Source organism: Pelmatolapia mariae, linkage group LG10_11 (assembly GCF_036321145.2).
Source record: "Pelmatolapia mariae isolate MD_Pm_ZW linkage group LG10_11, Pm_UMD_F_2, whole genome shotgun sequence".
In the NCBI taxonomy this organism is placed as follows: Eukaryota; Metazoa; Chordata; class Actinopteri; order Cichliformes; family Cichlidae; genus Pelmatolapia; species Pelmatolapia mariae.
The window spans coordinates 3,441,829-3,469,218 of record NC_086236.1 but is presented as its reverse complement, the minus strand read 5'-3'; the positions used below and the strand labels follow the sequence as shown (position 1 = coordinate 3,469,218).

Below are 27,390 nucleotides of genomic sequence, written 5' to 3'. Positions count from 1 at the left end.
TTCAGGGAGCAGCCTGATAATTCTTTACAACAGCTCAGCCTAGAGGTATAAATGTTTGGACTAATTTTTACTCTGGATGTTTCTAAATTTGATGGTATTGAGATGAATTTGTTTGCATTATTGTAAGAGGCAACTCCTCATTTCTGGACTTGATTGCATTCACTGACTGCACAGAGTCATTACTCCTCATTCCTCCCAACAAGCTTCCTCTCTAACACGATAAAGTCTCGACCTTGTGTTGTTGTCCTTGTGCTGCCTCTGGATAAAATGAGCCGAACGGAAACTTGCACCTTTACTAATGTGTTTCACGTCGTTTTGAGGCAGGCCTTTTGAAGTACAAATGCATCGAGCTGACACTCGTCGGTATGTGCAGTTTGCTTCATTATGGACACAAAACCGGTGAGACGGGATCAAAGCAGAGCTGAGGGGCTTCAAATCAGCGCTCATTTAAATTGGTTCAACGTGCAGCCCCTCTGCACAACAAACAACAAGAAGGCGTCGAACAGAGTACGGCAGAGACCTTCTTATCAGAGCGAGGAGCTCAGGATCCTGCTGCTGAGGCCGAGACCAGGGCAACATTAGGCCTGATTGGACACACCTGTGGAGAAATGCTGCAGAGACGTAAAGTACCCCATCGTCGTGTTTAGTATGTGACGTCTGATTGTTTTGTATTCAGTGAGCATGTGAAGCATCTGCAGGTGAAACTGCTCTGCAGCCTCAGTCGTGACTCAGACCTTTATCCTCAGGCTGGTCCTTAGAAGTGAATCAGCTGATTTATGGCCCCAAAAAAACAATAACAGGCCTTTTTATGTTTGAGTTCTTTAGGCTTTTTTGTTTAAGTGGACTTACTCTGCTCACACCTCAGTGGTTTTATTCTTGGGCTCTCCTAGAATAGCTTATTATGGTTGAAGGCTCAAAATAATCATCCCCTCAGTTCATCCTCTGTCTGAAACAAGCTGTTTTAGCTCCTCCCCCTTAAATACAACTTACTCGTAATTCGCTGTTCTTCATAAACAGAATGTTTTAAAAGCAAGGGGGTGGGGCTTCTGTGCCTAAAGTGATCTTAGGGAAAGCCCCACTCTATGACATCATGCAGATCGAAGAGCAGGTCAGTGAGCAGTCTGTGCTTTTGGCTCGCAGGGATTACTTGTGGATCGACTGAGCTCTTTATTTGAAATCATACAGTTTCTGTATGACAGGAAATAAGGAAAAGCAGATAAGTGCCCTTTAACCCTGCTGAGATATTCAGATTTGATAGTGGTGATCTGTAGGGCATGAAACCGCAATAAACAGCTCGAACTGTTTACTTGCTTACACAAATTGTAGGAAAAAATTTAGGTAAAAAAAAACCAGTCAGAAAATGTCTCTAAAACAGACATGAAGCAGAAAATGTTCACCTCATAGTCATGATTTCATTTGTCCTTTCAGCCACATTCTCTCAGTGACCTTTGAGAAATGTGAGTGCTGCAGACTTTTAAAGGACACCAGCAGGAAAAACAGCTCGTTTCCAGGAAAAGGTCTTAAGATTTTATCCGACACCCTCAGCATGTGGAGCCGGTGATCATGAGGGACTTTTGAGTGAAAAGTGACGACAGATGTGTTGCTTTGAGAGGAGACACGGTGACCTGCTGAAGCAGAAACACTGAATCCTGACAGAGATCAACCCGAGCTGGAAATCTTAAAGCTGGAAATACATGCTGGGAGGAATTTTCCATGTTAACAGGATACCTGAAGGTTTTTTTTTCTTTTATTTGTAATCGCACATGATCACTTTCATTTCTAAAACTAGACCAGATATGATTTTGCCAAATTTAGACGTTGCTTTTAGAGCATAGAAATGAACTTGTGAATGTTTCAGTCTTTCTGTGTTTATGTTTTGAATGCCTTCATGCATTTTATGACTCCAGGAATTAAGAGTTGCTTGCAACACACATTAGTAACAAGCAATAGCCAGATGTGCTGGTGACCTGTTTCTTCACATTGTTGGACTTTTTTCTTTCTTTTTGTGACAGTCAGCGGTCAGATTCAAAACCACACCAAATGTAGCAGATCCTTGCTTTTGTCCTTGCTCCAGCTCTCCAACATGTTTTATGATTTTCACCTGGATAGGTTTTGTGCAGTTTTGGAAAATAGATGAACAAGTGGCGATGACAGCATACTTGCCGCCTTAATTTTTGTCTTTCCGATTTTAAAAAATTGCTCGATGAGAACTGTTTGGTAATTTAAAGTCTGACCTGTTGGTGGCAGTGTTGTCTCACTGTTAAGATTTCCAAGGATTTTTCCTGTCTCCCTCCCTTCAGACCCATCCGGTCGCAGCAGATGGCTGCCCATCCCAGAGACTGGTTTTGCTAGAGGTTTCTTCCTGTTAACAGGGAGTTTTTCTTTCCCACTGTCACCAAGGGTTTGCTCACAGGGGACTGTCTAAATGTTCAGGTTGTCTTTGTATAATTGTAGGGTCTTTACTTTACAATATAAAGCACTTTGAGGTGACTGTTGTGCTATATAAATGGTAAAAAACTGAATTGAATTAAAGACAGGCACAGTGATGCAGGAAGGTGTGCTTGCAGAGTGAAGTGATGATGGCAGCATTTGCAGATGAGGAAGAATTTGTTTTGTGTTGTTCATGTTGGAGGATGTGCGCTCTAAGTGGTTTAAAATGTTTCCAGCTATGAAGTAGCTAAAGTGGTTTAAGCTCTGACCCGTAAGGAAGTGTAAACTTTTAGTTACAGCATCCGTAGGTATTTCATAACTGTTTTTCATTAGTGTTTTGTCAGGGTAGGCAGTGAAATCTAAAAAAAAGAGATATCAATTGAAACATACCTAATGCGATCTGCCTCCTTTTATCTCAAGTTGTAAAGCTTCTCTAATGCCTGTCTGAATATATTATTATATGACTGCCACAGTTTGCTATTGTGTCTGGAAGCAGAATTAATGCCGCTTGATTGCTGGGCCACTGATACCCGTATGAGGAGGCATTCTCCAGGGAGTGTCCGTCTCCTTTTAACAATTGCTAGAGTTTGTCAATGTGAGAAGCTCGCAGCTGGTTGTTTGGACATGCACATTATGGATAAACCTGTGGTCTTTTATGGGACATTAGCATGCTCGACAAGCTGCTGCTGGCTCTGAGATCTGTCACCATTAGGGATGGGTATCGTTTAGGTTTTATCCGATACCGGTGCCAAACCGGTACTTTTGAAACGGTGCCGGTGCTTAAACGGTGCTCAAACCGGTGCTTAAAGAATGGAGAACACAAAATTGGTCCAAAATCAAACAAGAAGACAGCCGCATGTAACTACGACAGTGTTTGCTAGTTCATCTTACATGCATTAATGTAATAACTGGTTAGTACTCAACGTAAATTACACACGAACATTAAGCTACTCACGCAGAGAAGAACTGCTGCTGCTGCCATCATCATCCGTCATCATTTCTGCTACACTGGCAGGGCTAGGGGCCAGGACTCTACTCTTCGGGTTCTTGGGGGATGGTGCTAACTCCGGGTCCGATAACAGGCACCACACCCGCAGTAGATGTGCACGGTGTGAGGTCTCGCAGCAAGCTATCAAATACGGCGCATTTCTCGGCTTTTAAAAAAAACGCTATGCGTCGCCAGCACTTGTTGCAGGCTGCTGAGTTTGCATCTTTTGCTGTGAAGTACAGCCAGACTTTTGACCGCTTCGCCTTGGGCATTTTTAATCTGTAGCTCTGCTCTAAAAGAACGTACGTACCTGGGCCCGCCTACTATCCTCGGAAACGTAAAATGATTGGCTAGAATTGGCTCAGGAAAAAAAAATAAAGCACCGAAATAAAGCACCGAAATAAAGCACCGAAATGTGCGCTGCTTTTCGGTCTGGTTATTACCGTTTATGTCATGGCACCGGACACCGGTACCCATCCCTAGTCACCATATTTGCTTGGTGTACAAACAGAGCTTGTATTAGTGTCATTGTTCTGTTTTCTTACTCCCCAATTCAAGTGTATCATCCTACAGTGGCTGATGAAGGACAATCAACTATGGCCGCAGTTTATCTATAGTGAATGTAGGCTGTTAGTCCACTGTTTACATCAGCCAGGTGTCAACTCCTATTTGTTTCAGAGAAGGCTTTCAAACTTCGTGAAAGTCCGATACGAGTCGATGAGTCAGTGACACTCATGCCTGTTCAGTGCTACCAGCCTCTGTTCAGCCTCTGTAAGCTGCTGTTAGTATTAGTGAATTTTGTTTGAAGTGGATCTAACATTGTTGTAGGTGGTGAATAAACTCTGATATAATGAGAGAATATAATCGAAGTGTTTATCACAGGGGAAGTGTGATTATTAAGACGTGACTTTGCCATTAGCTGATATAATGAATTCATGAATCTGCCCAAGGTCTTACACACAAATTGAGGTAAAATAATTTTACAAAGAAATGTTATTTATGAGAAATAATAAATGTATCATTTTAAAAAATGTGGTTAAAACCACTGATATTTTTTTTGTTACTGTTATTCTTAAAATGTTTAATTTTCAGAATATGACTTAAAGTTAGAGCTGGGGCTGATATATTGGCCAATATTAGCTATTTGTCGCAATAAAGCATCGGCATTTATAACAGCTGTTCAATGGAAATGTAAAAAGTGCAGATATGAGCAACACACTTCCACCATAGTTAGTGTTGATATTGTGTAGTTTATTAACTAGCAGCGCACTCTCCCACTTCCCTGTTAACATTGTATGTTTGGGCGCTACAAGAGTAACCGACCTGAGCAGTCGGGCAAAGCGTAAACGAGAAATCTACAACTGGTTGAACCAATAAAACAGTATCATACTCAGAAATAACTACAAATAACAAGTGTTTGTTTGTTTCATGCGTCTGAGGAAAAAAAACAGACAATATAGCGAATTTCTAAATCACCAAATATCGATATCAGTCTTTTAAATCATATATCCATCAGGCTCTACTTAAATTGCACCACAGAAAGGCCGCGTATGTGCGGTTACCAAACCTCAACCGTGATGGAAAATGAAATAACCAATGACCTGGTTTCTTTTCCCTCGCTCTGTGAAGCACTTTGATTTGCTCGGCTTTGACGGTACGCTCAAGTTGTCTCGTCAAGGTTGTAACAGCTTTACAGATAAAAGCACAATTAGAACGTATTATCTGGAAACATCTCTTTTTAAAGAGGTTTAATTGTGTTGCATCCTTTCCTGCCTCTCAGCTCCCGGAGATCAGCTTCATCTCAGATTGTGGTTCGAGTGAGAGCCATTAAAAGACAAAAGGAAGAGCAGATAAAAATAGAGCGAGTGTTATGTGTATTGTTGTAGGTGTAGAGGTGGAGGTCCAAGTGTGTATCGCTTCCCTTTGATGACTGTGTCGGACAGGCAGGAAGCGTGGGGAGTAAACAAAGCCTTTCTTCCATATCAGCGCTCACAGCAGATTGAAATATCAGTGGCTGTGCGACCTCACCGAGCCCTCAGCTGATGAATCACCGCTACTGAACAGTATTAAATTGCAACAGACACAAGGGTGTGACTCCCAAAGGTGCTGTAGCATGGAGGGAAAAATACACGGCTTAAATGAAACAGTAATCTAGCACAAGTGTCCGATTCAGAGAAGAAAACACAGCCCTCAACCTTTAGCTCATTTAGATTTTTTTTCATGCAGCATGACAAAGTCAGAAATGTTTTATAATTGTAGGAAATGTTTTTGACTTTAGCTAGACTCATGAGGTAATCCCGACTGCTGAGTGTATTTCAAAGTGAGAGGAATTCCCACAGGAGTCGTTCTGACTGGAGAGAAAAAAGAAGTCCCTGAGAATCGCTTTATGACTGCATAATACTTCTCTGTTGTCTTTCTCAAGTACAACAACCACAAAAACACAACAATAAAACATGTTGAGCGACATAAGACATAATAGACATTTAAAGTTGTTTAAAAAAAGAAAGAAAAACAAGCTAAGTGACAAAATCTGCAGTTCCTTGAATGTCCACACAAAAGTGAGTCAGTCCCCCTGGACTCCTATCCCAGAAAGTTGATACTGGTCATTTGAGCAAACACTTATAGTTGATCAGGGAGGAAATGAGAAATGACAGTCTGGCTTTCTTAGACTGTGACATTTCCATCAGTAATGTGTAAACCAGCATAAATGGAACGTATTTAAGGTTTGACTCGCTTCCTCCAGTGCAGCACAAATTGGGTGTTATCAGGATGCTACAACACAGAGACACAGGGGACAGGGGAGCAGATCATCATATCAAAAAGACCCAGAGTAAATGTAGTTATCTCAGCCGGACATTTGTCAAAGCTGGGAAGGCAGCTAAAGAAAGCTCCAGGCGATCCCGGAGAGACGGGCAAACTGCTGCCTAAGCAAAAACCTCTCCTGATCCCTCTGTCAGGAGTATCAAACAGCTGGGATGCATTTTTTTGCAACATTACATCTGTGGCTTTCAATCCCCCCACCCCATGCTAAATATTGGTCTGCCCAAAGGTAGATGGCACAACATAGAAAAACCACCTTGTCAGGCCAGGACTCTGCAGTCTGTTTACACCTGCAGGCCAGCGTGCACTGTATTACAGATAAGGATGTAGACGTGCTGAACAGGGAGGAACGCTGGTTTGGGGGGCGAGTCAAGGAGGCCAGTTACATGAAAAGAGAAAGACCATCACTGAACTGAGCAGGGAGCCTCACCATCTTACAATGATGTGATTGCAGCCACTCCCCAACTCTCTGTGAATGCTACTCGTGGCCGCTGATCAATACTCACGGTCCATTGTTAGTCAGTGCTGCTGGTATATATTGTTTATAAGGTTGGGGAAAGCTGCAGTCAGCTGAGCTTAAACGTTACCCCTGCTGTAAATGCAACATCCAGATAAACACCTGAATGATTGAGCGTGCATCCAGACATAGACTCTCGTGTTAAAATGCTCAAATTTACTTTAACTTCTAACTAGACTTATCCCGGAAATTTGAAATTAACTGTAGATAATTGAAATTTATCCTGTTGTTAATGACTGCAGTGCACACGTGGAGACAACAGTTTACAGTTGGCATCGATTTTTTTCTTTTAAAAACATAAAGAAGTAACTTGCTCCTAAATTGCTGCCAAGTCTGTTTCACACAGTTGTAGCTGCTAGAACACAGATTAGCGAGGTGTTACCTGAGAATCAATGAAGCTAAATGCACTTTGATATCACAACAAACAACGCGGACAAAGTGATTTCTCCTTTATTAGGCTATGGGGCAGTTTGAATGCTTTAATGTGCAGCTGTTATGTTAAAAATAAAGAGCAGCACAGGATGGTAGATGGAGTGGTACTTGTGTGGTGCTTTCTACTCAGTTTGAGCATTGAAAGCACTTTCTACTAGAAGTCTTTAAATTGGTAGACAATTGGCTGAGCGAAAGCTGCCCTGATCTTATGATCAAATCACCAGACAGACAACTTTCTACAGTTTTTGATTTTACTGGTATATTTTCCATTCTTTACACGCCACTCTCACCATTCCTCTGATAATGTAACTGATTGGAGTAGTTGATCATCTTTGTGTTGAAGTAGAGTGAAATGGGAGCTGGGGTTAAAGAAAGTTGATAACCACAGTGATGATGTGGGTTTTAGGTTTTTTTGAACCAGCCTGGATTTATTGAACTTCATTGACACTATAAGCCTCAGGTTATAAACTCTTCTTTTAAAAAAACATTCCCAAAATGTTGCATGGTAATAGTTTGAAAAGGTTCTCAATGCAAGGTTTTGGAAACAATTTCAGATGTCTCATGCCCTTTTAAACCCTCTAAGGTCTAAATTATTGGTGGTAACCCTAACTTGATAAAGATCAAATGGACCATTTTGGAAAAATCTACAAAGATAACTAAAAAAAAAAAAACTAAATTCTGATTACATAGGGTCGTCAGAACTCCGCTTTACAGGGATATTATTATAAATGAGAAGATCCTTCAAGAACTTTTTGATTTTTGCATCAGCTAACCCTGAAAATATCCAAGAAAACACTTTAAAACAAATATTCAATGACAATCGAACAAAGGTAACAAAAAGACGTGTCAGGTCCTTCTAGAATTAGAAACAGGAATAGGGCACAGGTGGAGTAAGATGGGATGACAATTACAAAAGCGAGAACTTGGTTACTCGGAGACACAGGCGGGAACACAATCAGAGAAGAAGACACAAGATGCAGAAAGAAAAGCAATTACCGATCTAAAACAGGAAGTGGGCAAAAGGAAGAAGATGCAACACGGATGTAGACAGAAGGGGACAAAGAAAGCAACAGAGATGACACTGAGCGTATATCGAAAAGAAAAACCCCACAAGAAACCAAAAAGTTGGTAAAAATCAAAACTTAGCAAATCCTCCACAAGAAGCGGGGACCATGAACCAGGAAGGGGGAATAAAAAGGCAGTCTTAAAAAAGCACCAGTTACCAAAATACCCGTCAACGACTTCATCCTACCCTCATTTCATAAAGACCCTTTGCCTTTTTGATGTAACACTACTGAAAAATGTTTCCTTAACACAGTAAAACTTTTTACATTTCTACCATCTTGCAGTACTCTCCTAGCACCATCACACTCTTCAGTATAAAATTGTGTGTCAGCACGATTCTTGAGACAAAAGTTGTGCAGAGTCAGATCTCTCCAGATGGAGGTCTGCGTCTAACGTCTGTCTGTCTGTTCGGGGTCGTTGACATGAAGCCCTGCAGGATCTTCTGTTCGCCAAGTGTGAAATCTGAAGGAACAACATGTCCAAAGGAGTGTCTGCATCATTGTTGGGAACGACATGTTTACTTGTTCCTGTCATCGCAGTGAGGGGAAAATCATGATTTCAGTTTGCAACCTTCAGCAGCTGCAGGAATGAGCGTGGGATCGATGTGCTGGAGCTTTCACAGAAAAAATAAAGTTTTTAATGTGAGCTATAACAGATCATAAACTGTTTAAATTATAGTTTCTAAATAAAACTAATCGTGTACTGAGAGAAGTTCATCCACAGAAACCCCAATCACTCAGTTACAGTAATGTGTTTATATATTTATATAAAAAGGTTTAAACTCGTTATTTTTAAGTTATATTTCCATGTCAAATGCCTCTCATCGACCATCAGAGACAATCCTGGAAAAACCCAGAGGGAAGACTTTCAGGTCCCTACAGTCCTACTTTATTGGCCGTTTTAACACTGAAGTATCTACAAATCTGCTTTTAGGTCCTTTGGATGTTTTAGGGTATATTTCTGGTACTGTGACTCTGTGCGTATAGACTCAGGCGTGGAGCTCAGTTTAACATGGATGCTTGAATTTCCTAAAATATCTGGATGATTGATCTCTGGCAGCAGATTTGGAGGCCTGCAGAAACAGTTTTTTACACACAGCTTCTCATACAGGGCAGGTAATGGGTCTGTGAAAGAAATCAACCAGGTGAGGGTGTCACAGCTGTTAACGCTAAAGAATATATCACATTTTGACCCAACCTCAGTGTTATTCCCCAGATATGACACCGTGTTAGAGATGTGTGAATCATGAACGAATCGTTCAATACTCGAGAATGAAATTAGCAAGCTAATTAGCAAGCTAATTTCATTAGTAGAAATATATCTAACTTATAATTAAAATTGTGGGGAAAAAACAACAACCAGTTTCTTAACAAAAACATTTCTGCTCTGAACTGGAAGAAAAAACCCTGAGTAGAAGCTCACATCAAGACAATAGCTCCTCGGTTCACAGTAGCATCGCTCAGCTAACATGCTAACAGCACATTTGAGTTACTCACCCCCTCCCTCCTGGCTCACAGCTTCTTCTTCTTCTTCTTGGTTGGCAACCAATGTTAAGGCGCATTACCGCCCCCTGGCTCACAGCTCAAAGGACATTTAAATATATATAAAAATATATATTTGACACATTTGAGGAAAATACAAATAAAATAAAATAAAAATTAATAAAATAAATGTTCCCTTTAGAAATCTTTTTTTTTTTTTTTGCTCTTTTTTGATCTATAAAAATAGTTGTTTTTCTTTTTCAATCACTCATCTTAGCAGTAGGATTTACATGAAAAGAGGAATTAAGTTTGAGTGAAAATGTACATTTTTTGCACTCTCTGGGCAACTGACTCAGTGACTCAAATGACTCAAAAAACCCGATTCACTTTGGTGAGTGACTCATTCAAACTCGATTCAGTAAAAAGAATCGAATTTACCGTCACTACACCGTGTGCCAAATCCAGATGAACTTTTGTGTTAATATTAAATTTGTGACATTCTCATTTTTTTTAAATACTCATGTAGAAAGTCACCAGAATTTAAACATTTGTTTTCATGTTTATTGCTGAGGTGCTTTTGAAGGTCTGTTACAGTCTTCTGATTTACACTGAAGTAATAAACTAATTCTCTATTTGACGTGTTTATTCGACTGTGATTCTGTCTCGTTCTGCATATCTCACCACTGTGAAAGTCTTTTCTTCTCTGAAGTGTGAAACTGATACTTGGCCCCCCGATGTTGGTGTTATATCCTGCATGAACAGCTGACATTTATAACGGCCCAGCCTCAGTGCTGTTTTTCCTGCTCTCGGTTGTCACTGTGTGGAAAATATTGCGTGATTTTGTCCTGACGAAGGCCTCCCGTGTGTCTTTGCAGGGCAGGCCGAGGAGTCCAGCTGTGATCTGAAGGGGAAGAAATCTGAGGACCCCCGGCCCCGAAGGGACCAGCTGTTTCACTTCACGTGAACAAAGACACTGCCGCGTTTCTTTTTGGTGCTTCTGACCGGATGTTGCCTCGGTTCGGAAAACGTTCTCCGTTTGGTTTAGTTCTAGAATCAGCTTCAAAATCTGACAATGACGGAACCGTTACAACTTTATCCTCCAGCAGGAACGAAGCAGAAGCTTCCTGAGAGGGTGGATTATTGAAAGCAGGCTGCTCGAGCCTTTCAGAGAATTTAAATGGAGGTTTGCTGCAGTGGAAACACCGGGGAGTTCATCTGTAGTCATTTGGAATAACAGTGTGTGACTGTGTGGGATCCACACAGATTTCCATCTAAATGAGGCGTATTTCAGGCAGCAGAGGGTTATCATCTGAAACATCTGGACGGATGGAGGAGACTCACAAACAGAGACGAAGACGGTTTTGATTACTGATGTTTATGTTCAGTATTTTTATTTTTTAAAGCACAAAGATTTATTTATACTTTTTTTTAATGACTTTGGTGCTGATGCAGAACAAAAATCAAAATTTTCCGCCTGCTTTCTTCTGTAAATTTCTCTGATTTATTTTATCTCTAAGTGGATCTTATGTAATTAGGACACTAATGTGTGCGATTATACGTCTTATTGTCGACGCTTTTATCACCTGCCAGCCTTTTATAAGCGTAACGAGTGCGGCTAAATATTGAGCCATGTGACTGCTGTGTTTCAGAAAAGCTTCAGTTTTACTGAATTTTACTGGATTTTTCTTTTTTATCTTTTTTCCTCCCATGATTTGTAACTTCTTCATGCAGGAGCTTGAAGGGTCTTGACGCACTCTTCTTTACCATTTAAATAAGAAACTTGAAGCCATCTCGATGTTTGGCGAAGGATTGTGACTCGACCCGTGTTTAAGTCACTCTCCTCTGTCTTTCTGAACGAAAGTGACCCTGCTGAGTTTCAAGACGACCGCTGAACTCGCCCATCTGAAATCCTCTCTTCCTGTCTTGGGGGGAACTCGCTGCGCATCCCGTCACCGCCATGGTGATGTCGCAGGGCACTTACACCTTCCTGGCCTGTTTTGCTGGCTTCTGGTTGGTCTGGGCCCTCGTCGTCATGCTCTGCTGTTTCTGCAGCTTCCTGCAGCGCCGGCTGAAGCGCCGGCGCGAGGAGAGGCTGAGGGAGCAGTGTCTGCGTACTGTAGAGATGGAGCCGCTCAGCTGCCACCCCACTGGATACCCACCTGCTGCTCCTCCTGCTCCACCACCACCGCAACAGCCTCCACAGCTGCCCAGAGAGCCGCCACAGTTCAGCCCTCCTCAGACTCTGTCGCCTCCTCTTCCGCTACCTGTTCCCCATCCATTGCCTCAAGCGACCTGGGTCAGCATGCCAGGTAATCATTTTATTTCACAGGTGACAAAACGCTCGCGAGCTAAGACGCAACCTCAGGTTTCAAAAACTGCAGTTCCTCTAATGGCCACTTAAAGCAGATTCCAAAAGTGAGTTCATCTCCATAAAACCGCCGTGTTAGAAATCCTTAATTTACAGCCACCAACAGAGGTTTGTCTCTGACAGCTGCCTGCTCGGCTGAACCTCCTGTGTTTGTGATCTTGGTCTTTTCTGTAGTTTTCAGTGGTATCGAACAAATAATATGGAGTTTGGTGACATCCTAGTATTTAATTAGCTGTTAAACATAGATGGATATAATTCAGTCTTCCGACTTCTCCACGCACACTGTCACAGCTTTATGAACTCTGGATCTTGCCAAGCTGTCAGTGCGACTGAGACTTGCAGCAGAAACTTGCTTCACATTTATGAGAACTAATTCAACACGAATTCAATGGAAATTTTAATTGTACATCATTGAAATTAAAGTTTAGAAAATATTTAGTGCTGTCAGCGTTAATCGTGGGGCTGCACAGGCTCAACACGTTAGCGCGGTTAGCTCCTTAACGCGTTAGCGCCATCCAGCCCCATGCAGCGATCCGCGTTAACTCGCTAACGGAGATTTGCCGCGTTGATGCGGTTATGGCGTTAACGTCATTTTAACGAGATTAACGCTAACAGCACAAAAAGTTATTTGTGCAATAGATTACACAATTAATGGGGACATGAAGTATGGAAAAGGCAGTTATAGTGAGCTAAGCATGAGAAGTTCAATGAGCATATTGTGTTGAACATTTTATAAGTGCAGTACAAATTTAAGAAAAAAATGGACTTGAGGTAATCCTGCCCCAGCTTCATGATCCACAAGGCTCGTGACTATGTACCGTGTTCGTGATTTGGACATTTTACTCTCAGCCATCAGACACACATCCTCACAGGAATAACCTGAAAAATCCAGCTTCAAGCTCTTCAGATCCAGAACTGCTTATAAGAGTTTCCACAGAGAGCAGAGCTGCAGTCAGCATTCATAATACCTCCTCCTGCATTTATTCAATTCAATTCAATTCAATTCAATTCAATTTTATTTATATAGCGCCAAATCACAACAAAAGTCGCCTCAAGGCGCTTTATATTGTACAGTAGATAGCACAATAATAAATACAGAGAAAAACCCAACAATCATATCATATGACCCCCTATGAGCAAGCACTTTGGCGACAGTGGGAAGGAAAAACTCCCTTTTAACAGGAAGAAACCTCCGGCAGAACCAGGCTCAGGGAGGGGCGGCCATCTGCTGCGACCGGTTGGGGTGAAAGAAGGAAAACAGGATGAAAGACATGCTGTGGAAGAGAGACAGAGATTAATAACAGATATGATTCGATGCAGAGAGGTCTATTAACACATAGTGAGTGAGAAGGTGACTGGAAAGGAAAAACTCAATGCATCATGGGAATCCCCGGCAGCCTACGTCTATTGCAGCATAACTAAGGGAGGATTCAGGGTCACCTGGTCCAGCCCTAACTATATGCTTTAGCAAAAAGGAAAGTTTTAAGCCTAACCTTGAAAGTAGAGATAGTGTCTGTCTCCTGAATCCAAACTGGAAGCTGGTTCCACAGAAGAGGGGCCTGAAAACTGAAGGCTCTCCCTCCCATTCTACTTTTAAATACTCTAGGAACAACAAGTAAGCCTGCAGTGTGAGAGTGAAGTGCTCTAATAGGGTGATATGGTACTACAAGGTCATTAAGATAAGATGGGGCCTGATTATTTAAGACCTTGTATGTGAGGAGCAGGATTTTGAATTCAATTCTGGATTTAACAGGAAGCCAATGAAGGGAAGCCAAAACAGGAGAAATATGCTCTCTCTTTCTAGTCCCTGTCAGTACTCTTGCTGCAGCATTTTGGATTAACTGAAGACTTTTCAGGGAGTTTTTAGGACATCCTGATAATAATGAGTTACAGTAGTCCAGCCTGGAAGTAATGAAGGCATGAACTAGTTTTTCAGCATCACTCTGAGACAGGATATTTCTAATTTTAGAGATGTTGCGCAAATGGAAGAAAGCAGTCTTACATATTTGTTTAATATGTGCCTTGAAGGACATGTCCTGGTCAAAAATGACTCCAAGGTTCCTCACAGCATTACTGGAGGCCAAGGTAATGCCATCCAGAGTAAGGATCTGCTTAGATACCATATTTCTAAGATTTTCAGGGCCGAGTACAATAACCTCAGTTTTATCTGAATTAAGAAGCAGGAAGTTAGCGGCCATCCAGGTCTTTATGTCTTTAAGACATTCCTGCAGTTTAACTAATTGGTGTGTGTTACCTGGCTTCATGGATAGATAGAGCTGCGTATCATCTGCATAGCAGTGAAAATTTATGCTATGTCTTCTAATGATGCTACCTAGGGGAAGCATGTATAATGTAAATAGAATTGGTCCTAGCACTGAACCCTGTGGAACTCCATAATTAACCTCAGCATGTGAAGAAGACTCTCCATTTACTTGAACAAATTGGAGTCTATTAGATAGATATGATACAAACCACTGCAGTGCAGTACCTGTAATACCTACAGCATGTTCTAATCGCTCTAATAGGATATTATGGTCGACAGTATCAAACGCTGCACTGAGGTCTAGCAGGACAAGCACAGAGATGAGTCCACTGTCAGAGGCCATAAGAAGATCATTTGTAACCTTCACTAAAGCTGTTTCTGTGCTGTGATGAGCTCTGAAACCTGACTGAAACTCTTCAAATAAGCCATTCCTCTGCAGATGATCTGTTAGCTGTTTGACAACTACTCTTTCAAGGATTTTTGATATGAAAGGAAGGTTGGAGATTGGCCTATAATTAGCTAAGACAGCTGGGTCTAGAGATTGCTTTTTAAGTAAGGGTTTAACTACAGCCACCTTGAAGGCCTGTGGTACATAGCCAATTATTAGAGATAGATTGATCATATTTAAGATTGAAGAATTAATTAATGGCAGGACTTCTTTGAGCAGTTTTGTAGGAATGGGGTCTAAAAGACACGTTGATGGTTTGGAGGAAGTAATTATTGAAGTTAACTCAGAAAGATCGATTGGAGAAAAAGAGTCTAACTTAACATTAATGGTACTAAAAGTAGCTGTAGACGATATTACATCTGTGGGATGATTATTGGTAATTTTTTCTCTAATGATAAAAATTTTATTTGTGAAGAAGTTCATGAAGTCATTACTAGTTAACGTTAAAGGGATTGTTGGCTCAGTAGAGCTCTGACTTTTTGTCAGCCTGGCTACAGTGCTGAAGAGAAACCTGGGGTTGTTCTTATTTTCTTCAATCAGTGACGAATAGTAAGATGTTCTGGCTTTGCGGAGGGCTTTCTTATAAAGCAGCAAACTATTTCTCCAGGCTAAATGATGATCCTCTAAATTTGTGACACGCCATTTCCTCTCCAGCTTACGAGTTATCTGCTTTAGGCTACGTGTTTGAGAATTATACCACGGAGTCAGGTACTTCTGATTTGAGACCTTAGTTTTCACTGGAGCTACAGTATCCAGAGTCGTACGTAGTGAGGAGGTAAAATTATTAACAAGATAATCGACCTCTGTTGGAGTAGCGTTCAGATAGCTGCTCTGCTCTATGTTGGTACAGGGCATTGAAGATGATAACAGTGGGTGGATTATATTCTTAAACTTAGTTACAGCACTATCAGAAAGACATCTAGTTTGATAAAGTCTACTCTCCACTGCTGTGTAATCAATTATTGTAAATGTAAATGTTATCAGGAAATGATCAGACAGCAGAGGGTTTTCAGGAAACACTGTTAAATGTTCAGTTTCTATGCCATATGTTAAAACAAGATCTAGAGTGTGATTAAAGTGGTGGGTGGGTTCTTTTACATTTTGAGAGAAGCCAATTGAGTCTAATAACAGATTAAATGCAATTTTGAGGCTGTCATTTTTAGCATCTACATGGATGTTAAAATCACCCACAATAATTATTTTATCTGAGTTGAGCACTAAATCAGATAAAAAGTCTGAGAAATCAGAGAGAAACTCTGTGTAAGGCTGTTTATTAGTCTCTTCTGTAAACTTGACTCACTTTCTGAAGCAGAACTCGTCTCTGCTGCTGAGCAAATAACCAAACCTGTCACGCCGTGTTTGATCTGTATTTACAAGCCGTTTTTCATACTTACGCCTCGTGGTTTGAGCTCAGCTCAACAGGAAAGAGAAAGAGAAAACTGATACGATGCAGACAGAGAAGCAAAGTACAGGAGCATTTCTTATAGTTCCCAGTTTAGTTCCCAGCTTCCACCTCCCTCCCTCCATGCTGGCCAGCGTTCCCCCGCATGGTGTCATGGCGACAGCTGCCGCTGAGGCGTAGGCAGCAGCCGCGGAGGCCGTGCGGTGACGGAGTAAGTAACAATAAAATAAGAGTGATTAGAAGGAGGAGACACTCAGAGGCCGAGAGGTGCAGCTTCGCAAAGAATCACTGTAATCACCGAGACTGTGAAACTCCCCGTTCCTAATGAAACTGCCACGCACGGATTAAACTCCGAAGAGGTCTTAATGAACCCACATAGTACATGTAATTTGCAGTATGTGAGTTATGCTGCTTTATATTTCTGTCCTCTCACTGTACCTGAGGAGCATTTCATGAGTCGCAGCTCAAAGTAATACTCTGCAGGCTACATCCACACGTACACGGGTGTTTGCACTGAAAACTGAGCTTTAAAAAACTCCTGTGCAGGTAAAGATGTTAGAAAACTGTTTCTGCGTTTACATGCGGACAAGAAAAACTGAGACTTTGATGTCAAAATCTAACGCTGAAGACAGATTGTTCATTGTGTTATTGCTTGTGACCTTTTAGTCAACATTGGGGTTAAAGCGTCACCGATAGCTTTGGTGTGCTGTCGACAGATTATTTTGTTTTCACACTGACATGTTTTCTAAAAAAAAAAAAAATCTGCTCATGCCCCTCATAAGCAGAAATTTAGAACAGCAGAAGGGTGTGGCTTCTGTGCCTGATATAACCATACAAGGACTATTCACTCTGTGACATCATGCAGATCCAAGAGATGAAAAAAATGGCTGAAACTAAGTGTTTACATCAGTTTGGATGAATTTTTCTCTTCTCCCTGTGGTTGCTTCCCAGGTTTTCTCTCGGAGATGTGAATTTAACTTCCAGTTAAATTGAATACTTTTAAAATTAAATTTTTTATTTTGGTGTCATAGTTGTGTTAGAATACTCCCATTTCTGTTCTTGATTTTTTTTCTAAACAAATATAAAAATGTGAAGCAGGAAAATCTCAATGATCTACAGAGTGAAAACAGTGCGCGTAATGAGCAGCTTGTTTTATGACGGAGGAACAAAACGAACAAGCTTTTGTAGATCTGTACAGATCTACAGAAGAATAGGAATTAACGGAGTTAAAGGGAAAGGAGTAAAAGAGCATCAGCTGCTCTCAAAGACGATTAATGAGCGGAGACAGACAGTACAGGATGAAACAAAAGATCGCTGGAGTCTTGGCCACAAAGCAGGCTGATGAAGAGGTTTAGTATCCAGGCAGCAGCAGAGCTGAAAGCGAAGCAGGTGCTCGGCAGCTGAGACCCGAGAGGAGCTGTTTCAGTCGACTTCACCAGCAGAGGAGGTAAAAGCAGCTGGAGGTTTTACAGCAAAGTGGAAAGAAGCTTTTTTAGCCTCTTTCAGCAAAAGTTTCGGTCCATTTGCAGCACTGTGTGAAGCAGCCGCTGATAGCGTTACTGGGTATCTGCTAAAAACACAGAAGATGAGACTATTTGAGAGCAAAGCGAGCGGCAGATACTGATGGTTTTCTTAATATTAGCTGTTATTAATCTGTTTGTCCAGGTGGAGGAGACTCATAATGAAAACCAGTTAAGAGTTTATATACTGGATTAAAAATATGAACAGAAAGAGGTGCTTATGATGTTCTAGTAACAGCCTTCAAAGAAACATCACTCCCTGACTTTCAGTTTTGTTAATAAAAATTTGGCATTTAGCAGGATTCCTCTCAATCGCCAGCATTTTCCTTTTAAATGCACTATTTCTCCTCTTGGATTTGACAGTGTTCCCTCACAAAATAAGCACTTTCTTCTTGGATTTGTAGATCGTCTCCGTTCTTGTAACTTCCTCAGTGTTTGTCTTGCAAATTTACCAATTTGTTTCCCTTTAAAATTGTATTTATTCATCCTTCAATTTAGCTGGTTGAACCTTTATGAATTTACTATTTTTTCACTTTAATTTTTTTCATCATAAATTTGTGGTTTTTCTTCTTAAATTTAACACTTCTCACTTCTTTTCTTGTAAATTTTGCAGTATTTGACTATAAATTTTTGAGTACCTTTTTTTTTTTTTTTTTTTTTTTTTTTAAAGGTTTTGTTGTTGTTGTTGTTGTTTTTCCCCATCATAAATTTCGATTTTTCTTTTTCCCCCTTTTAAACGTTTGTTGTTTCCCATCACCTGTAAAAGGCTGATGGGGTTCTGTTGTCACCCTGCCGGGCGGGCGGTGTGAGCAGTTTGTGAATATGATAACTGAAGAACAAGGTCACGCAGGATTTTTAAATTGATACCATAGGGGCATCTACTAACAATCTCAGATGACTTCGAATCCCAATAGCTTCAAGGTCAGAGGTCAACTTTTCTGAAAGTCACAGAGGATTTTCACATTGACTAGTTTTTTTTCTTGCATTTTCTTCAGATTTTGTCTTTAAATTTGCTAGTTTTTTCATTTAAAATTCTTTTTTTTCCCTTTTGAAAATGTTATTTCTTCCTGTTAAAAGGGAGTTTTTCCTTCCCACTGTCGCCAAAGTGCTTGCTCATAGGGAGTCATATGATTGTTGGGTTTGTCTCTGTATCTATTATTGTAGGGTCTACCTTACAATATAAAGCGCATTGAGGCCACTGTTGTTGTGATTTGGTGCTGTATAAATAAAACTAAATTGAATTGAATGAACCAAATGATAATTTTTGTTAAACTCATGAATTTACAGGATTAGTTGCAAAAATCAAAAATGGTTTTCCATTAAAATAAACAGGCTTTTGGGATTTTTCCTTTCTTTTTTTTTTAAGGAAGCTGTATCAAGGAAGGAAAGCTATACAAATCCTTCTTCCTTTTCTGACCCATTTATAATCCTCGACATCTTCCTCATTAGCTGGAAACAAAATTGTCAAAGTAAAGCTGTTGATGGAGACTCGAGTTTAACAGGAAAATCATCAAAAGATCAGAAATGAATCTATTAAAAGACATCATTTGAATCCTCTCCTTAATGATCACAGGAAGAGGTTCACATTTCAAACTTGGGCACGGCGATCTGAGGCTTGGACACAGCTGGCCCACAGTCAAAGGTTCTTATTGTTAGCTTTGATGGTTTAGGCACAGCAGCTAAACTGGGTCAGTTTTATCTAATGGATGCCACCGTGGTTCCCATTAGCTTAATCCTGTGAGCGGTTTCAGCTTCGGACCCGTCCGACCCTCCGGTGGAAACATCAGCCCCGCGTGTTTCTGCTGACGTCCCTGCTGAGCGTTCGCTGGGTATTTAAAGCCGTCCTGACAGCTGCTGGTGTTGTTTACAGCTGACCTGTTGATAGGGGAGTTAGTGCAGAGCTGAGAAACAATAGTAACCTGATCTTGCAGGTATCTGTGAGCCATGTTTGATGGACTCTGGCCAGGTATAAACAAACACATTTGCATTGATCAGTAAGGCCCGTTTCATGGCAACAGTTCACCAAACAGCTGCAGGTTTCCAGCGCTGCTGTTTGCTGTGGTGGCTGTAAACAGGCTGTTGGTTGGTATGTGGGTTGCTGCTGATGGGTGTGGGCGTGGGTCATTTTTCAGGCACTACAGCATACCTGTGAAAACGTGTTAATGGATAAAATGTTCTTAACGCCATCCAATAGGTTTTATCTTGCATACAGCTGCTGTTACCTCTCGGGGTGACACCTACAAACCCAAATTAGCGGTACACTCATCAGTGATCGCAGTAAAACACTCGTGGAGGTTCTGCTTCATGCGTGGATGCACAGATTTTGGAGGACTTTCCAGCTGAAGCGGTTCTCTCAGCCGTGCCTCCTCCTCTCTTCCTGTCTCTGATTAGTGTATTTATGGCAGCATTTCTTGTCAGTTCTCACTTCTTGTGGAAAAATAATTGGATGTGTTTTGACCCCTGGCTGTTAGATTGTGACAAAAAAAACAATTAATCATTCCTATTTTAGTCACTTTTCATGTCATGATTCGTCACTGGCTTACAGATTGAGTCAGTTTCGCAGAAAATGTCTTTTTAACTTCATGAACTTCAAATTCACCCCTGAAAAGTTTATTATTTTCCCCTCTGTTGCTCTAATATGAGATGATTTAAGCAACATGGTGTGTTATCCTAGCTGAAGCACCCATCAGAAGATGGATGTGGTCAGCTAAGCTGTGGTGCTTAAGCGATGCTCAGCACTGAGGGGTCGAAAATGTGCAAAGGAAATATCCCAAACACCGTTACACCAGCAGCAGCCTGAACAGCTGATACAAGTCAGGATACCTTCATGCTTTCATGATGTTTACACCAAATTCAGACAATGCCATCTGAATGTTGGATGAAATCTGGACTCATCCCAACAGGAAACGTCTCTCCAACCATCTGTTGTGCGTTTTTTTTGAGCTTGTGTGACTCGTAGCATCAGTTTGCTGTTCTTAGCTGACAGGACTGACGCCCGGTGTGCTCTTCTGCCGCTGTAGCCCATCTGCTTCGCACGTTGCGGATTCAGGGATTCTCTTCTGTAGACTGTGGTTATAAGCAGTGATTGTCAAAGTTACTGTTGCAATCTTGCCGTTCTTCTCTGACCCCTGCCATCATCAGTCTATTTTCACCTGAAGAACTGCCGCCATTCTCTAAAAAAACCTTACAGACTCAGACCAGCTCGCCTGACAAAGTCAATCAAATCACCTTTTTTGATTTTGATGCTTCCATTTGAACTTCAGCAACTTGTCTTGATCATGTCTACATGATTAAACAGACTGAGCTGCAGGCAAACTGTCCTTGAATATTCTTAGAATCAGTCTTTTCACAGCTCTGCAGAAACTGTGGAGCGATCCCATCAGTCATTTTATAAACATAAAACCTGTATGAGTGTGTGTTTATAAATATAATTGATTGCTTGGCTAAAGAAGTCGCACAGTTGCTTTAAACAGAGCTGGTGCAGCAGTCTGAAGAGCCGAGTTGTCTTCAGTGTTTGAAAGAGGAGGACGGCAGCTTGTGCAACATTCGACAGATATTGATCACGATCTGGGCACATTCATCAGCCTGGATATAAAAATGGCTTTCAGCTCCAGAAATCTGCTGTTCGACTGATGTGTGTTTGCAGCCTGAGGGTTAGATTGTTCCTGACGATACATCGGAATATAGACTCGGCTCTCGCCGGCTGCCGGTCAGGTTTTCCTGAATCTTACCCTTTGCTGTGCTCTCTGCAGCAGAACCACCTCCAGTTGCTTTCTTTCTCGAATGTCAGAAAATGTCAAAGTAATCTGTGTCAGGTAGCAGACACGCCGCTTAAAAGCCACAACAGTTCAGCACTTTGTTTTCTGTTGTTTCAGCCGCACTGCAGACACAGCTGCTCCCTTCACTTATCTCACACGTCAGCTGAAATCCATTCAGCACGAATTCAGCCGAGTGTTGACCGTGATTAATGTCCCAGCGCTCCCTGAAAGCAGCACAGCAGCTCAGAAACCTGTGCAGGTGCTTCTGCTGAACCTGTGCATAATCAGAGCACATCCTGCAAGAAAGGAAATCAGGAAGAGAATAGCAAATTAATGTATTTCATACAATTTCACCAAATTACAATCATCTCCACGGATCCACAGGCAGCTTCTCATCCTCGGTGATTAAATCTCTGCAGGCTCAGACGAGTGTCAGACATGTTTCAAAGTGCAGCCTCGTGATTACTTCAGTTTGTGGACTTCTAAACCTTAAATAAATATATTCAGTGCAGGAACCAGAATCAGTTCTGATGCCTGTAATGGTCAAAGTGACGCTCTAGCAACAAGTAACAAGTAACTCCCCTTAGTTTGTTTAAGCTGTGAAAAACATTGTGTTGTGTTGGAAGTATGAACTTTTCACATCGGTTTGACTTAATGACCGCTGCGCTGCAGTTTTTCTGAGGCTTACTTTATGTGTTTACACTTATTTTTTTTCCTTTCTATCTGCTCGGCTTGCAGATTAACTAAAGAGCCTTTGTGATGTATTGAAATGTAATTTCCTGACTGTTAATCCAGGAATCTGTACAGCCGCCACCCTCCAACCTCTTTTTCAGGGCGTTGCACATCGTCTGTGAAGGTCCTCAGCCATCCAGGTCATCGTAGTCTGAGAGCTCGGAAAGAAAAGCGTCTGGACTTGTTTGTTTGTTATAGATGTTTCATCCAAGAAGCTTCTTCAGTTCTAAGAGCAACTGGTGGAGAGTCCCAGATTTAAGCCCTGTGGGAGTGTCTCCGAGAGGGCCATGGACCCCCTATTGATCCTCTACTTGTGAAAACCGGTGTGAGTCACAATCAGCCAATGTTTCAGGTGAACCCACTGTGAGACCTAGCCCCACCCTGTCATGTGATGTGAGTGGGCGTTAAGGCGTCTGGGAAGGATCTCAGACGTTGCACATCTGAAAACTGAAGGAACGCTAAAGGACACCTCGCATGAAGTAACGGCAAAACAGGAGGCATGTGACAAATGCGCCTCTGTGTTGGTGATAATCTTTCCAGCGACTTCTGGGTCTACATCAGGGCCGCCCATGCTGAATAGGCTCTACTCCGAGCTCCCTCTGGGCTGAATGAGAAACTTTAACCCAGTTTTCCACAGATGAACTGAAATGGCTCCATGTTTCCCTCACTCAGCACTGCCAAGTGTACATAAGCGACACGCAGAATTTTCTCTGTAGTAAATAGTAAATTGAAATCTCAGACGGATGAATCATCGCTGCTTTCCTCATCTCTGACATTTGTGTTTCCTGACTGTTTTGTTGTGAGTTTTTTGGCATTTTGTTGCATTGGGGGAATATCTGAGTGCACTATGATTTATCAAAGAGAGAGTGGTTTTAAATCTTAATGTATACAAACTTCAGACCACTGACACCAGCCCGGAGAATCGTCACCTCTTCTTTCTCTGTGTGCCATCAGCTTGTGTTTCTCTTGTTGCACAACGTGCTGCAATGCAGTTTCTCCGCTCGAGCTGATGAAGTCTTGAGAGGGAGGCGGAAAGCTGGAGAACAAGCGGGCCTGAAATAGGGGTGAGTGATGTAAGAGAGACAGAAAGAGATTTGGTAAAACAAGAAAGACGACAGAGAGGAAACGCAAACTCGGAGCAGAAGTCCTGTGATGGCTTTTGTTCCTGCCGCCAAGCACAGTCACAGGTATCACAGCAGGCGTGCGGTAATTACAAGCTGTTTGGGTTGTGACCTGAAAATGAAGTGTGTGTGTGTGTGTGCTGCACATTGGCTTTATTCCAGTGTGTCACACTGCATCAGGCATGTATTATGATAAATGGATGCTGTGTTGCAGTGAAAGCTGAGGTTTCCCCCTGGTCTGCTTCAGGGAAGAAGCTCATTAGTGTTTTGCTTCCTGGTCCTACAGACTTTACTTTGGGATGACAACAAACACACAACACAAAATAACTGAGCTCATCACAATGGTGTTAATTAATAGCTGTGATCTAAAAGTTTCTGCCTTTTACTTAAATTTGAACACAGTGTTGGTTCAGGCAGCTGATTCCCTTTTACAACAGGTGCTATTGCACTGCAAGCCACCAGGTTTTGATTAACCCTCTCAAGGCAGCCGTTGCAGATTTGCAACACTTAAAACACTAACAACCTGATTACCCCACATACATATTTTATCAGTTTTTTTTTTTTTACTCAGAAGTACCACTGCAGGACTTGATTGTGCATTAGCAAGTAAAACTTAATTTGAGCCTGAGAGGGTTAAATGATTCAGTTGGAAAACAAAGACTACTACTAATACTAATACTCCATTACCTGCTGTTTAGTTCAGCTTCTCCCAAGAGGAATGGAGCTAAACTAAAAGACTGAAGAAGAGCTTTGATTAAGTAATTCTTAGATTAAGAATCATGTTAAATAATCCATAACGATGCTGAATAAAAATAACTAAAACTATGCTGTGGATATAATTAAGCAGCTCTGGCCTGAGATTGGACATTTTAAAGTGGGAGTCTATAAGCATTGACTCATTTTTGGAAACAGCCTCCAGTGGCCATTAGGGGAACTGCAGTTTATAGCTTATCGGTCCGTAATGCTAACTCCCGTTTTCTCGTTCTTGCAGACACGGATGTGTTTGGGAAGCCGCCTTGTTACGAGGAGGCAGTTCTGATGGATGATCCTCCTCCACCTTACTGCGAGGTCTTGGCTGACCCACGGGGGGGAACGTACCTGAAGCCCGCCCCTCTCCGAGCCACACCGTCGTCTTTAAGGGAACCTCACGATCGCGCCCCGGTGTTCACATCCGAGACCGGCAAGCCTCCTGCGGCTACCGTGTTCCCCGACCGAGGCTACTCCTCCCTGATACGCCTGCCTTCGTCTCAGCGCTGGGACTCTTTGGGTCACCTCCTGTCCAACATGGATCTGAACCACAATAACCTCACCCCACCTGCAACCCGATCCCTTCAGGCTACAGCCGCGATGGCTACCATGCCCCGCAGAGAGCCGAGGACTCATAACGACGGACTCAGAGGTGGAATACAGGGACTTCAAGGAGGCATACAAGGACTTCAAGGAGGAATTCAGGGGTTCCAAGGAGGGTTGCAAGGGCTTCAGGGGGTCCATGGACTCAGAGGGTTGGAGCCCAGCTGTGGCATGCCAACAGCCTTCCCCTTGCTGGGCCGGAGCACTGCTGTTTAGGCCCTAATCCTGTCAGAAGAAGGATAAACAACTAAAAAGCTGGACATTTGGTATCATAACGCTGCTACAAGTAGAGATTTAATTGCCCAAAGAGGGTTTTAGGGCTGGAGAGGCGTCAGGAGTTAATTTCCCCCTTGCAGCTCTGTGGGCAAAAGCTGCCACTTAACTCTGCCAGGACCGAGGCTTTCAGCTGTGTATGTATATTACACACTGTTTCAAAGCGCTGTTGTCGAGTCAGAGGTATTCTGCTGTCACATTGAAGCTAACTGAGTCAACACCAGGAGGAAAGGAAAGGAGGCAGAGGACGAGAATCAAAACGAGCAGTGAGCACAGCAGCTCCCCTGCCTTTCATGCAGACTTACTATCGCCTTCATTTCCAGCCCTAACTACCCTTTCTCGTGGCACACTTTCATTCATCCCCAATCTCTCCTCCTCTCGCTGCACTCGAACAACCTATTGTACGAGGCTGCTGTTGCCATGGCTCCGGGAAACCGTCTGTAGCCCACGACGACCTCTCTTCTTTTATCCGTGGTGATTTTTAGGAAGACTGTTCACAGCTTGCCTCCTCCTCGAGGACTGTGAGCATTAACGCTTACAAAAGAGCACACGGCGACCTTCGGCCAGCACGTCTCTGATATTAGAGGCGAAATGCTGAAGGTCAGTTTACCTTCAGAGTTGTTTGGATTCCGCTGTGCAGAGTACAAGAAAGCCACAGAGACGAGCACGCTTGGATTCATTTTGTAACGCGCTGTTTTGTTGTTTTCAGTGTCGTCTTTACCGCAAACTGCTGGCACTGCCCTATTGATGGTCACCGGCTGACGTCAGCTGGGTCTCTGATATGAAAAAGAAAAGATTTTTCCATGTAAAAACTTCCAATCATTCTTTTAAACTTTGTGACAAATGCCTTGTGAAATAAAAACATCTTCATCTGTGACGCGTCTTCCTGTGCTTTGTGAAAAGATCCAAAAAATAAACGTTTATTAATATGGCACAGATGGAAGGATTACTGAGGCAGGGCTTAAACAAACAGAAGTGAAGCTTTTTTTCCAGGCCAGAGGCTGAATTCCAAATAAAATCCACAACTGGAAACAGACTAAGGAGAAGGATAGGACTACAAATGAATACACACCGAGGGCTAAATGGAGACATGAGGGAACCAAGGTACAGCTGAAAGTATGAAAATGGAGGAAAGGAAGAAATAAACCTCTAATAAAATTCGGGAGACTTACTATCAAATTAAAACAGGCAAAGGAAGACGAGTAGGTACAATGAGTGTAACAGTGTAACCAAATTAAACGGTAATAATATCACAGAACTGAAAAAGCCTTATACAAGAATTCCACTGTCTTTACCCGAGGTTTACCCTGAGGTATTTAAACTCCTCCCACCTCTGCTCCTCCTACCTTCACTGTTGCACCTGTCTCCCTCACACACCTGTGTTCTGTCTTCTACTGACTTACGTTCTCTCTGAAGCATACCTCCACCTCTCCAGGCTCTCCTCCACCTGCTCCCTACTCTCACTGCAGATCATGACGTTGCCTTCACAGATACAGATCCACAGTGACCCCCTCACCCCCTCACCTGTCCATCACCCCTGCAAACAAGGGGCTCAGATCCCTGATGTAATCCCACCCCCACTTCAAACCCATCTGTCCCTCCTACGTCACACCTCACCCCCGGCTCTCTGTCCTCACACACTGCTCTGAAAAAGTGTTTGTCGCCTTCCTCCTTTCTTCATCTTTTGCTTATTTATCACATTAAATACAACAGTGAATACTAAATGGGATTTTTAAACTATTTCATTTTTTAAGCTGCAAAAAAAGCTACCAAACCTGCCTGACTCTGTGTGGAAAAGTACGTGAAAATCCTGTGAATGTGATAACTTGAGAACAAGGTGATGTAGGAACAGTGGTGAACCTTCCCAGGAGTAGCCGGCCTACCACATATACTCATCCAGGAGGTCACAAAAAACCCAGAACAACATCTAAAGAACTGCAGGCCTCACAGCTAAGGTCAGAGGTCACGAGTCAACAAAAACAAAGAGAGTTCAGGGAGAGAACCACCGCTGACTAAAACTGTCACAAAGGCTCGTCTCACATTTGTCAAAATACAACTTGATGATCACCGAGAGTTTTGGGAAAAAACTCTGTGGAGCGACGAGACAAAAGCGTAACTTTTCATCTGGAATCAAACTAACAGCATTTCATAAAAAGATCATCACACCAACAGTGAAACATGGTGGTCGTGATGGTCCGGGGTGTTGCGCTGCTTCTGGACGACTCGCTGTAACTGATGGAAACATGAATTCTGTTCTCTACCAGAAAATCTTGCAGGACAATATCCGGCTATGTGCTAAGAGCACTCAGGTTCTGCAGCAGGACGATGATCCAAAGCACACCAGCACGTCCATCTGAAGGGATGGAAAACCAAAATGAAGGTTTTGGTTTGGCCGAGTCAAAGTTGGGACCGAGATGCTCTG

General features: G+C 42.2%; 1 protein-coding gene across 1 annotated transcript in view; it reads left to right on the top strand.

Annotated features, from left to right (window-relative positions):
• The window catches only part of LOC134636542 (proline-rich protein 7), a 28,714-nt gene extending 2,876 nt beyond the window's left edge, over window positions 1-25,838 (top strand). Inside the window, exons 2-3 of the mRNA XM_063486567.1 lie at window positions 10,609-12,042; window positions 24,337-25,838. Of these exons, the coding sequence (XP_063342637.1) occupies window positions 11,691-12,042; window positions 24,337-24,911 (927 nt within the window). The 5' untranslated portion in view covers window positions 10,609-11,690 and the 3' untranslated portion in view covers window positions 24,912-25,838. The remainder of the gene's footprint in view (window positions 1-10,608; window positions 12,043-24,336) is intronic.
• The last annotated feature ends 1,552 nt before the right edge of the window (window positions 25,839-27,390 follow it).